The following is a 13,926-nucleotide window of genomic DNA, read 5'->3' on the forward strand; positions in this document are numbered from 1 at the left end:
TGTGGAAGTAACTTTATTTGTTTTGGCAGGATGAAGAGAATGGAAATAAAGGAGGTGAGTAAGACTTTTCTTGTACGCTTTTATAGGAGCAGTGATATCATTGGGCACTATTTTAGACATTGCATGCACATTCTGTAACCTGGGCCCTGAAGTGGAAGTCTTCATAGCTATGTGCTAACCCTAATTGTAACATACACCTGTGTGCATTAATTATAAATTTTTCAAAAGTTGTACATAAATTTACTTGTACCAGATTTGAGGATACTTTGGATTTTCCCAGTCAGATTTTTCAAAGTCATATTTTGAGGTGTGGCATTGTTGACAAGGTCAGTAATTATTGCCCATCCCAAATTCTCCTTGAGTCAATGGTGGTGCACCATCTTTTTGAACTGCTGCAGTCCTTCTGGTGAAGATACTCCCACAATGCTCACGGATAGAGATTTGTATGATTTAGACCCAGTGAAGATAAAGGACTGGAGATATATTTCCAAGTGAGAGCTGTATGTGACTTGGATGGGAACCTACAGGTGCTGCTATTCCTGTGCTTCACTTGCAAAAAATATCTTATTTCAAATAGATGCATATGGCGTACCTTATTAAATTTGGTTATGACTTAATGCTGTTTTAAGATAAACCATTCAATTATATTGGAATGTATTTTTAAGGGTCCTAACTCCTAGTTTGTTTTTGTAAATAAAGACCTAGAAATTATGCTAGAACAATGCTGCTTCAATTTTCTTCCAAAGTCTGCCAAGTGAAATAGAATAGACATTTCTAAATCCACTTACAACACTTGGGAAGTTTGATCAGGCACTTTCCAATTAGTGTCACCTTTGTGCCCTGAGGTGGCTTCATCCATCCACCACTTCTCATCACTACTGAGTCATCACCATCCATGACTCTTGTATTAACCTTTGCTCCAATCACAAGCCCAATTTATTCCGCCCTGCTTGTGCTCTACCCTTGACCATAGCAAGGACCCTGTTCACCATTCTTTCTCACCTGCTACCCCACCACTGCCCCTGAGGCACTGGCACTATCATTCTATCCCCCCACAACCACTGCATTGTGAATGAGGAGCTCAAAGAAATCAACACCATCTTTGAACAAAAAAGTGTTGGAGAAGGTAGTGAGACAGAGAAGCAACGTGTCTTTAAGGCAATGGAGATCATGGATGCACTGAATGTTGAAAGATCAGGAAATTGAGGGACATGCAGAAGTGGCACAGAAGAAGAGAAGAGAAGAGGTCTGGGGCAGATCGGCCGTGATCATATTGAATGGCAGGGCAGATTTGAGGGGCCAAGTGGCATAACCTGCTCTTTCTTACTTATGCCATCTTTCAAAATTTCATAGATTCAAGAGCAGTTTCTACAGATGGAAAGGTAGAAAATATAACCTCATTATCTAAGAAAGGAGAAAGAAAATGGGAAGCTGCAGACCATTTGGTCTGGCATCGTGTTGGGGAAATGTTGAAACCTATCAAAGTAAAACTCTAATAATCTCACATTCTTTGGACTTTGGTAGTGTTGGAGTAGCAGATTTTCCAGACTATTGAATGTTACTTTTATTAACCAAACACTGTTATTTCACTTCTTGTTTTGCACGTTACATAATTGTATAATAATTCTTTTCTGTGAACATGTTGACCTTAAAGGGACAAGAAATATAAAGGATTCTGGACCCCCAGCTCTGGCCACAAACTCACCCACATTACTGGCCCAACCCTGGCTCCAGCTGCACACCTGGCCTACTGTGCAGACTCCAGACTCCTGGTTCTGGCTGCATACCCCACTTGCATTCTGGCCCCTTGGGTCGCATTCCAAATTGATGGGTGAGCCAGCTGACAGACCATCAGGATTTCTGAACAGTTAAATGCTGGATTAATGGAGGGTTTTTTTAAATATAAAAGTACTAACTGGACACTTTGACAATAATAATAGGATTGGGCTATTAAGCTCTTTATGAAAGGGAAATTATTTTTGACAAACCTGTTTAAGTTTTTTTTTGAGGTTCTAACCAGATGGATATTTGAGTGCAAAGCAGTTGATGTGGCTTATTTGGAATTCCAGGAGACCTTTGAAAAGGTGCCACGAAATGGGTTCTTAAACAAAGTTAGCATACATAATGTTGGGGGTAATATAGTGGCATGGATTAATGGATGGAAAATAGACACTGGGAATTAATAGATCATTATCAAGTTGGGAGCTGTTTGCAATCAAGTTTGCAGAGAGGCTGTAGGAGTATATTGATATAGTTTAATTGAATGGTCAAGGAGATGGTTGATGAAATATAATGTGGAAAAATGTGGGGTCATAAATGGAAAAAAATAAAAGGCAGAATGGTGAGTATTTGAAAAGTATCGATGTTCACAGGGACCTGGGTGTCCTTGTGCGTGAATTACTGACAAGTAACATTCAGGTATGGAAAGCAGTTAGGAAGGCAATGGGTATGTTGGTCTGTATTGGAAGAGGATTTGAATACGTGGGTAGAGGACATCTTGCTTCAATTATAGTGTCCATGTGAGACTTCATCTGGAATATTGTATCAAAGGTTTACCAGATTGATTCCTGGGATGGTAGGATTGTCATATGAGGTGAGATTAAGCAGACTGGGCCTTTCTGGAAGTTTAGAAGAATGAAAGGTGATCTCATTGAAATGTACAAAGTTCTTAAGGAGCATGATGGGGTTGAAGTGAAATTGATGTATCCCCTGGTTGGGGTGTTTAGAAGCTGGGGTCATGATCTCAAGAGGTCAGCCATTCAGGACAGAGATGAGAATAAATATCTTCACCCAGACGGCCAGTTGTTCAGTATATTTGAGAAATGGATGTTTCATTAGATATTAAAAGTTTTGAAGGATACAGGGTTAGTGCAGGAAAATGCCACTGCAGCTGAACGCCAAGCATGATGTTGAATTGCAGAGCAGGCTAAAGAGACTAAATGGCCTATTTCTGCTTCTATTTCTTATGATTTTATTTCATGTGTTGTGATCAAAAGAATGAGCCTCAACTGCACCTGCATCTGCTGGCCATCTTTCTTCCTCATCACCATACACCCACTCTAACCTAGCCTTAGTCCTGAATCCTGGGTGATAGTTTCTTTTAAACCAAGCATATGCAGAATGCATTCAGTTGGGTATGACACTGGTTCTTTGGATTGTTCAGCTTGCAAACATTTTAGTCATGCTTGAATTTTTAGGCTATATTGTTGTATTTAAATACCAGCAAATTTTTTTGCAATTGTTATTTTTCACATATGGCCTTGTCTCTGACCAGGATGAAAAACCAGAGTTCCAGCTTCTGAAGGCTATATTGTAATCCTTGCCAGGCTGTGTGTGCACATGGACAAAGAGTGAGGATAAAATTGAACCCACTGTCAAAATTAAACCCAATTGTATAGTATAGCATGGAAGTATTTTAGTGTGGTTGTGCAAGGAGTTCTATTTTGATATCTTAATCTATTATTTATATACCATTTTGCATGCCTCCAAACTTGATGAGAATCCTTCCCCTGTTTCCTTCTTCATGGCTTGCTTTTCTATTCGCACTTCTGCTTTACAACCTATATCTTGGTGTGGGATACAAGAAAAGAATGTGTTTATGTAATGAATAATTATATGAACACATAAAGATAATGAAATACTTCTGAATTGTTATTACTATCGTTATGTGAGCTAGTAACCAATTTGTTCACATAATCCTTTAAATATGCAGTAATTGACTGGAAAATCTGTTTTAGTTGTGTTGCTTGAGGAATGTATGTAGTGCAGGAACACTCAGATGCTCTTCTTTGAAGCTATGGAAAGTGGGTATCTAGCTCATGCACGTTAGCACAATTAGTATTAGCAAAGTGGCAGTAAAGCACACTGAATATCTGAATTCTCCATTCTCTACTATAAACTCAGGGTTTCATTAGAGAAAATAAACATGCTCAAAAAAATCTAATATGGTCTAAATTTGAGCATGATTAAAGCTGGCATACCATACGATAAGATTAGTTCAAATATGAAGCCAAGTTAAAGCATTTAAATGTTAAATGAGAATGATTTCTGGTAGTGTGATATCCTATGAACTTTTGCAACTGTCATCTACATTGGAGAATAAACTGGCATTTATATTGCATGTTTTTCTCATGTTCAGTTCCAAAGAGCATTGTATCCATTGATTGACAGGAAGAACAATTGATTGGTGGTAATGCATCTAGAGGAAATTTTTAAAGCACAGTAAGTTGTTTCACTAAAATGGGGGCAGTGGAAGAAATTTACATAATGTTTGGATTATATATTCCAGTAGAATTCACCCAAGTGAATGATGGTTTAAAAATCCAAATTAAGATTGCGTAAAGTAAAATTGTAATTTCAACCAGAAAAAAATTGTAAATATTGAACCATTTTGTTTGAGAAGTGTATAAATTAATGTTCAAATTGTGTTTGAGAATGTACTTGAGTAAACAAAATTGTGCTTTTCTAGTTTATAAGGAGTTAAGTACTCTCGTTGAAAGTGTGTGATGTTTTAAATTGTAGACCCAAGGTATTATCAATATATAGCCTGCAATTTTACGATTAGTAGAACATTACAGCAACAATGTTAATCAGAAAGAACCTAAAGAAACAAGGGCATCAGGATTTCGACCCCAAACCTCAATTCCTTTCTCCCACAGATGCTGCTTGACCCACTGAGTTCCTCCAGCAGATTGTTTGTTGTTCCAGATTCTACCATCTGCAGTCTTTTGTGTCTCCAGAACTTAAAGGAAATTGTGCTAAATGTTATGGAAAATTTATGCCCACACTGATGTCCTTTTCTTGCTTTTGCTTTTGAATTGCTTTATAATCATAATGATTGAAGCACAGGTTATTTTTCCTAAAAAGATTAATACAAACAGCTTTATATGAAATATAAAGCTATTGCTCTTTTCTCAATGTGTTGACTCCGTGTTTTGTTGGTCATTTGGACTTTAGGTGGTTAAGTGATCCTGTTAGTTTGCCAAGGTGATTCCCTTGGCTGAATACAAATATTGAAGTTTTATTTGGCATTAAAAAAAACTCTAACTTGAATTTAAAATATTGTCTGTTTTTGAGCATACTAGATTAGGAAGACTATTGAGGCCAGCAAGATTAAGCAGATTTTTTTATATATAAAGAAGACATTGGAGTATAAAATATCTCATAATGTGGAGAGATTGTAGAAACTTGTTTTTCATTAAGACAGAGCAGGTTAAGGGGAGACCTGATGGAAGTATTCAAAATTGATGCTTTAATTAAATTTAAAAAAATATTTTCACTCTGCTCTTGGAAGACTTCATGCAGATGATTTCTAGAGCAGTAACAGTTGTGAAGACCAATCCATGATGTTTTTTTAAAAGATGAATAGATATTTGCAAAATAAATCTGAAGATTTAACATGGACTAAAGAATGGAACTCTGCAGAAAACGCTTTCAGAGGACTAGCACAAAGTAAAATTCTGCCTTTTACTGCATGGTACAGCAAAAGAATATGTTGAGGATCACATACAATCTGTTGGATCAATGATACAAAAGTGTATGACAAAACAAAACAAACTGATAAATGTATGCTTTTTACTTCTCTCTTTGCTTTCCTCTACTGCCCACCCTCGGCATCCATTTACTGAAAACCATTTCTATTCCAGTTTGATTCTATTCCATCTTTCCTATGCCATAGTATATTTCATTTTCTTTATCTTAAAATTGGTAATGCTTGTTTCATGCTTATTTGATCAATAAAACCACCATAGTGTAAGCAGGATTGCAAAATGAGAATTGAAAACAAACATGTATTTCTGTTTTCTTTTGCTCTCTCCATTCTTACAAAGCACAAAATAAAGTATTTTCTTAACATGGATACTGACAGTTTTGTGCAGTGCTGAAGTAGTGCTCCATTGCAAAACATTCTTTCTTAGGCTAATTCATTGAACTGAATCATCTCACTTAGTGGATGGAAAAGATATGTAGCCATTCAAAGAGGAGCAAGGAAAGTATCTAGTGTCAGGGCCAAAATTTATCTTACAACCAAAATTATTAGAAGTACATATTGGTTTATTATTGTCACTTGTACCAAGGTACAGTGAAAAGCTTGTCTTACAAACCAATCGTACAGGTCAATTCAGTACAGAGTGCATTGATGTAGTACAGGTAAAAACAATGACAGTACAGAGTAAATTGTCGCAGCTACAGAGAAAGTGCAGTGCAATGAGGTGCGAGGTCACAACAAGGTAGATCGTGAGGTCAGAGTCCATCTCACTGTATAAGGGAACTGTTCAATAGTCTTATCACAGTGGGGTAGAAGCTGTCCTTAAGTCTGGTGGTACATGCCTTCAGGCTCCTGTATCTTCTACCGGATGGAAGAGGAGAGAAGAGAGAATGTTCCGGGTGGGTGGGGTCTTTGATTATGGTCACTTTCTCATTTTGTAGGAGCTTCAAAAGTACTTCATTTTATTAATACATTAATCTTTGTAACATTCAAAACTTGCAGTGTTTAATATATCCAGGAAATGCACAGGTCTCTTGAAAATACAAATAGCTAATGGTAGAAAATTATATTTTTGTATGCTTCATCAGCTGGAAAATCTGCATTCTTATGTAGTAACAGGTACCCTCTGTAATTTTGGCAGCATTCTTTATGCTCTTCTCTATGTGGTTGTAAAATATTGTTACACCATTTGTTGTCAGGACTTTTATTCAGTGGTTACATTACACGTGATGATGTTTCAGGTCAGCACAGATTTTATTTACCCTCTTTTTTTATTCTCTTTAAAACTAGCTCGACTAAAAAGTATGTTTTTTTTTAACTTCAGTGCAAATTGCCTCCTCTGGATTGATTTTTGTTTTGTTCTTGTTTGTTTTTAAATTCCATCCTTAGTGGCACAAATTACATAACGTTTGATTGCAGTAACTCTTCGAAAAGCAGTAATCTAACCACTTTTGGAATGAATATATATATATATTGTCCTGTCACAGGTTATTTTGTCTTCTCACAGGTACAAGAAACTTTCATAAAAGAAAAAGAAATCACCTTATCACAGAGGTTATTTCCTTTGTTCACGGGTATTCAAGTACTGCATGGAATAGAAAATTAGCTGCCCTTTAGAGATTATTCATATTCCATGTTTAGGCAGAATTATAGTAACCAGTTGGATTTAGCTTGAACTTGTTAGATTAAGAACTTCTTTTCCTTGATAATTTTTTTTTCTGTAGTTGAATCTATGAAGTAGGTGTATATAATTTGCTCCTTGGTTTGTAAACTGATCATGTAGTCTGAGTAAAATAGGTCTTAAAATTGCAGTGCCTCAAGCATTATAATTGTCATATCTGCACATGCTTATGCTACAGGGTTATTAAATTATTTCTATCTATCTCTTATTTGAAAAAGATTGCATTTGAGCTGATTTGTGTGTATGTGGGTAACTCAGTACGTAAATTACACAAGCAACAACTCAGGTGATTCAAATAATGTATTACAATTTCTGAATCATTCAAACTTGCACCTTGGAATTGACTACTGCAGTAGTTTAGTGAACACTTAAAGATTTATTTTTAATATCTTATCTCATATTCTGGCTCTTTTAATAAATAATACAGCTTGGTCTGTAATAAAAATGAAACTTTCTGAACAGAATTTCGCTCTACGAGAATTGCTTATGAATATGAAGTAATGTGTTAAATTTTGATTTTTGCAGAACTTGACCTACCAAGCATGCACAATAATTTGCTTTTGATTTAAACCACAATGAATACACATTTCAGCTGCAGTTTTAATTTAAATTTGGGAAGTAATTGATTTAACATTTTCATCTCTGGTGACTGTTTGAGTTTGAGATGTAACCTAAACATGTGATACAGCAATTCAGTGATAAATAAATTATCCAGCATGCAAGAAGTTTCCAATATCTTTTGAAGTTGTACTAATCAGTGGTAGATTGCTGCTGTAACTGTAAGATTCCTACTTCTGTGATATTTGTTGCAGTTCAGTAAGTGAGATTTTCAGTAGAATATAGATTTTACCTAAATATAACCCATCTACAAGTTGCGATATGCATGGTCTAAGAAGGAATTGGAGAATTAAAAAAAAATAAATTTCAAAATAAATTTTAAAGTCAGTGTGGTTATGAAAATACAGAACATTTATTTTGCCAAATCAAAAGGCACTGTCTAAACGGAAAGTACTGAAGCTATAGTTACTTTCTTTCTGAGCTACCCAATTTTTATTTACAGGAGTTCTCGTCCTTGTACTTACAGGAGTTATTACAGGATTTTTCTTGTAGACTCTTCTTGCCTAATGCATGTTAATTTACCTTTGTCGATATAAATTCTTATTTGCTGTTTCCCTGTCCAATTGTTCATGCAATCCAAAGTTACTTTTTCACAGGCAAAATTTCCAAGGGTTGTTTTGTCTATGAAATTGTTTCAAGCATTTACAATGCAAAGCTTACTCTAATTTCCTGCTTGCAGACTTATAGTGGATAATAGATGCAGTAGCTAGAAATCCGAGGGCTGGCGTTTAAATGTCAATATCCTGGGCTTTATTAAAACATAAGCAATATAAACCCAGTTTAAGTTCTTCAAAAACTTGTGTTTATACTATTTTTTAGTATGTATAGACTTGGAATCCTTGTAGTTTTATTCCTGAATAAAAAAATGGAATCAATTGAAGTTCATTCAGAATTATCTTGAGAGGATCAAAAAAAAGGAACACATAGGAGAATTCTCCTGTGTTCAATAAATTGAAGCTGTTTCAGAAAAGATTCTCATCAATTTCCATGCAGTTGTGATAGAAATGCCCCACTGGCCTAGTTGGTAGAAATGTTTTTCTTTTAAATTTAAATTTTTAAATTTTTTTTCAAATTTTATTTACAGCGTGGTAACAGACCCTTCCAGCCCAACGAGTCTGCGCCGCCCATTTTTTTTTAAACCCAATTAACCTACCTGTACGTCTTTGGAATGTGGGAGGAAACCGGAGCATCGGGAGAAACCCCCACAGACCACGGGAGAACGTACAAACTCCTTACAGACAGTGACGGGAATTGAACCCCAATCGCTGGTGCTGTAATAGTGTCGCACTAACCACTACGCTACTGTATCGTTCCTTTTAATTTACTTACCTGGTATTGATCAATGTAAGTCTCTAGTCACCCTGACCAAGATTGGCTTTATTATTAAATTAAAATACCTATTCTAAAAACAAAGCTTTCATTAAGTGAATACAAAACTCTATTACGATATACTGTGTTCTTGTCCATAAGAAAGCGAGAAACTGGAGCAGGAGTAGGCCACCCACCTACCCCCTCCCCAAAATGGATCCCCCATTCAATAAAATGCAATCTGGGCCTCAAACCAATTTCTTGTCCTCTCCCAATGTTCAATGACTCTATTTCCACAGCTCTCTGTAGTAGAGCTTTAACCGAAGATTCATGACCCTCTGTGAGATGTAATTCTTTCTCATCTCCACTTAACATGGGCAACCCCTTAATTGAAACTATGCCCCTGAGTTCTGGATGCCCCCAGTAGAGAAATGTTCCTTAAGAATCCACCCTGTCACTCCTTCCAGAACTCTGTATGTTTCAATAAGATCACCTTTCATTCTTCTATAATTCTAGCATATGATTGCCCAGCCTGTTCAACCTTTCTTTATGCCAATTCTTTCATTCTAGGAATCAATCTTGTAAACCTTCTCTCCACTACCTCCAAAAACACTTTCTCCTTCCTTAAATATGGAGACGAAAACTGTTGGGGTCCTACCAGTGCCCGTTAAAGTTGCACCCAAATTTCCTTACTTGTATCTTCAGCACGATAAAGGAGAACTTTTCATTAGCTTTCATAATTACTTGCTTTAACTGCATGCTAACATGGAACAATTCATATATTTTAGGGACCACATCTCAGTCAAGGCAGACATTAATGACAAAAATCAACACTGTCTTCAGCCTTTTGAGGAAATGTCTCAACATCAAGACTGGAAGCCCAGAACTAAGCTTGTAGTCTATTGGGCAGCAGTAGCCCTATCTTTGTATACACTTCAGTGATGTGGGCTACCTAAGTAGGCACTCTGGAACACTGGAGAGATACCACCAATGTTGCCTTTGCAAAATCCTTCAAATTTACTGGTAGGATATATGAACCAACATTAGTGACATCTTCCTGGCTGACATCCCCAGCATTCAGGCTCTAATTACACTCTGAATTCTTTGCTGGTGATTGCTTAAAATGGAAAAGGAGCATCTGGGAGCACTGAGTGCCTCATGTCCCTTTTAGGAGCATGTAAATGCCAAGCAGAAGAAGGAGAAGAGAACTTAACCACACTGTCAAGCACCTCTGCCATACCTCTGGCAGAAAATGCAGGTTGTGAATAGACCTTATCAGCCTTCAGAACTAGAAGCAAGTCATCCTCAACCGTGAGGGACTGCCTATGAATAGTTTGTAAATATGCTAATCCATATCGCAGAAACATTTGTTTCCAGATTCTGTAGTAATTTCTTGAGTAAGATGTTCATTTAGTATGAGGTTTGGATTGTCCAATTATTGCAGTGACCTCCTTAAATTAGGTCGAATTCAAATTTCAAATTGCTTTCATTGAGAGACATTTTACATGATTTTAATTCCACTAACTACTGAGAGGGAAAAATAGTTTAAATGACTGACAGATAATGGTGAACACAGTTACTGTATATACTTGATTTTGGACCAATATGCTCAGAGGTTGAGGTGAGCATGCTAAAACTAAAATTCTGAATTTGTTGAAAAGTGATTGAATATCTTCCATTTAAATCATTATTCAATGATTACACTTTGGAAAGCTTCAAATATGAAGACTTGGATAGTTTGATAATGCTTACAAGAAAGAGATCTGTTTGTTATCTGGGATATGTGCCAGAGTAATTTATGATCTGACCAATAAATGGTGAATAATTTTTTTGGGTGATGATCAGAAAAAGGCCAGGGTTGTAATTTCATTATTGAAGAGGAGGTTCAGTGTTGAACATAAAATTAATTTGAGCAATTTTATGCAAGCCTTGAGTAGGAAGGCTTTGTTGTAGGTTCTAGTATATTATGTTAAGTATAGCCAATCCTAACAATCCATTTATTATTTATTGGATATTCTATTTACCCTGAGGATATTAAGAAACAACTATGTAGTGTGGAACTAGAGTCACCTATTGGCAGGATTGGGTAAGAGCATTTAGTTTCTTTCCATAAAACATTTTATTGTGCCAGTTAGACATTATTTAAGAGTCCAGTAGCTTTCATGGCCGGATACTGCTGCCAAGCCAGAAATAGCCAGATACTTCTGGAGTTCAGTTTCTTGACTTCTCAGTTGTACCAAAGTGCATTGTCATAACGGAGGAGTAAAGCTAATGTAAGTTACAACAAATAGCATATAGTAAAAGCTTTGTGACTTGTCAGGTGCCAGTTAATCAAATATACTGATAAATCGAGAGTTGGTGCAGCCCCTCCCTTCTGCCCAGCTGTTCCCTTAGCTCTGCCCTCCCTACTGCTCAGCTGCACCTTCAGCACTGCACAGCCCCTCATCAGCCCAGCTAGTCCCTTTTGAAATACTGGTGACTAAAGTTTGGCAATTGTAAAATACTAGATAACATTGCATTTACTGCATATTGTTTTTTTTCTTTGGTCACAGCAGACCTTTAGCGGTTGAAGTGCATAATACAAGATTTTTTTAAAGCAACTAAACCAAAGCATTATATTATAGAAGCTGAAAATCTGAAGCAAGCACAGAAAATGCTTGAGTTCCTCTCTCTCGACAAACTTACTGACAGTTACAAGCATTTTTTTTATTTTAATTTCTAATGGCATTTCCTGAAGTAGCATTTCTACCAACATTAGACTGTTATCTGAAAACAAGTTCTCTCAAAACGAGAACTTTTGGGAAGCAAATGTTGTTCATGTATTGTATCGAGGGTGAGCACCTCTCAGCATTTGACCTCCAGAATGTTTACTTCATTGAATCATTTTTTTAAAAAGTTATGAAGTAGAATGAGGCCATTTGACCCTTCATACCTGTGGGGGGTCAAGCAACACCTTTTGTATGAGAAGTATTTGAAGGCATAATACATCATTCTCCTCCACCTACTGCTCCTCCCCAAAGGCATTTACCAAAACTTTATCTGAAGAATTTTAATTGTCCCACAAGGAAGAAAATTAATTACCAGAGAAAATCTGAGGCAAGTGTAATCGAGTTATGTTCCTCCTGCCCACTATCCACTACCACTGCCCACCATGCCCTCTCCATCCCTTCCCCAACTACCTTCTGACCTTGTTTATAACAACATTTTTGCTTTGAGAAAGCATCTTTATTTCCCCTTTGGTGGCACTCTGCTGTCTCGCACACAAAAAAGTCACCAGCTGCTACTTTCTATTGAAGTCAGTATTCTCAACTAAAATTAAAAAAATACTGGAAACACTCTGCAGGCCAGGTAGCATCTGTGGAAAGAGATAAATGAGTCAACATTTTGGCCACTTCAGCTGTAAGTCATTCATGTGTGATATTGGCTCAGTTGTTCTCTCTCCATTACCACACTCTAACTGGCTGGGTAAATCTTACTGCCATGCATTTCACTACTTTTTGTTTCTTTGTTTGTATTCTCACTCTCTAAACTGCCCTTGACTGGGTGACCTTATGCGACCTATCCCCATGGTGTCCCTGGCCAAAATCTATCCATTCCTCCCCATCTTCTCTGGAACTTAAAACTACATGGTTTTATTACTTCTTTTGTTTCTCTTTCCCCATGTGCTACCTGATCTGCTGAGTGTTGCGAGCATTCTCGTTTTTTATTTCAGATTTCCAGTGTCTGCATTTATTTTTGCTCATTTTAAGTCTTCTCTGTCATGGTAATTGTGAGGTTCTTGCCAAAGGGTGTCCATTTGAATTTTCTGATTTCTGAACTGAAGTATTTGCATTCTGTGTCTTTGTTGTATTCTACACAAACCCATCTGCCTTGGTCTCCATTCACTTGCGAAAGCTCAAATGTTGAATGGAATGTGGTCCAGTTCTTTTAATAATTGAGTTAACAAGCCTGGTATTGAGCACAATTCTACTTTTAATTTCCTGAATGCCCATAGATCTGTTAAGATTGTGATTGGAGGAAGGGAGGAAAGGTTGTCAGTTGCAAAAAGCAAAGAAGGAGGAGTCAGGAATGAATAGAAATAAAATTACATAAAAAGAAATAATCAAATCAGAGAACTGAAAAAGAAAATGATGCAACTGAAAGATAAGAAATTGGGTCTACACCATCACCTAGTGGCCAGTACATGAATCTGCATTGCTGAAGGCAAGCCAAATGCCCTGGATATTGCTCTCTGTACTGTATTTACCTGTTTTAGATGCAGTTATCCAAAACCTCAGCACGTGCTGCAAAATGTGGAAGTCCAAAACTTGCTGATGGATTCCACACTGCGTCTATCAGTTTGATCTGTTATCTGAGGTCAGTGGAGCTCCACCTTGCTGATATTCCCCATTATTTTAGTCAGGTTAGAGCTGATATAGAAGTGTGACCCTCAATGTGAGTTCACTGTGGTCAGGGCTCTGGTAATAAGGGAAGATTAGTTGGTTATTTTGGTTTAGTTTTTTTATTTTGTTATTAAACAAAATATATACTTTTGAAATTCAATTTCATGACATCTCAAAATGTATCCCAAAGTTATGTGTGTAAACAAATTCTCTCAAAAAGCAACTTTGGGAAGCAAATATTGTTCATGCAATGTATTCAGGAGCTTTTGTGGAGGGGACTTCCATGGTGTGTTCTTGCAGGCCTAGTCTCACTCAGGCCATGTCTTTGTACCGGAGGCTTCAGGTTGGCAAGATAGGCCCTATGCATCTCTACGTGATAAGAATGGACTTCAGGAGACTGGTGGTGGTTGGTGATATCAAGCAGTGAGCCCAGGCCAGTCAGATTCAGTCTA

At 37.0% G+C, this 13,926-nt stretch overlaps 1 protein-coding gene across 5 annotated transcripts in view; it reads left to right on the forward strand.

Moving 5' to 3' along the window:
• LOC127571044 (rho GTPase-activating protein 21-like) overlaps nucleotides 1–13,926 on the forward strand; it is a 228,031-nt gene that overhangs the window by 147,270 nt on the left and 66,835 nt on the right. For 4 of the 5 annotated variants that reach the window (XM_052017052.1, XM_052017051.1, XM_052017050.1 and 1 more), the window contains one exon: nucleotides 30–54. The exons of the other annotated variant lie outside the window; for it this stretch is intronic. In XM_052017052.1, coding sequence (XP_051873012.1) covers nucleotides 30–54 — 25 coding nt within the window. The remainder of the gene's footprint in view (nucleotides 1–29; nucleotides 55–13,926) is intronic. 5 annotated transcript variants of the gene reach the window in all.

The sequence above is a fragment of the Pristis pectinata genome, chromosome 5 (assembly GCF_009764475.1).
Source record: "Pristis pectinata isolate sPriPec2 chromosome 5, sPriPec2.1.pri, whole genome shotgun sequence".
Taxonomy (NCBI): domain Eukaryota; kingdom Metazoa; phylum Chordata; class Chondrichthyes; order Rhinopristiformes; family Pristidae; genus Pristis; species Pristis pectinata.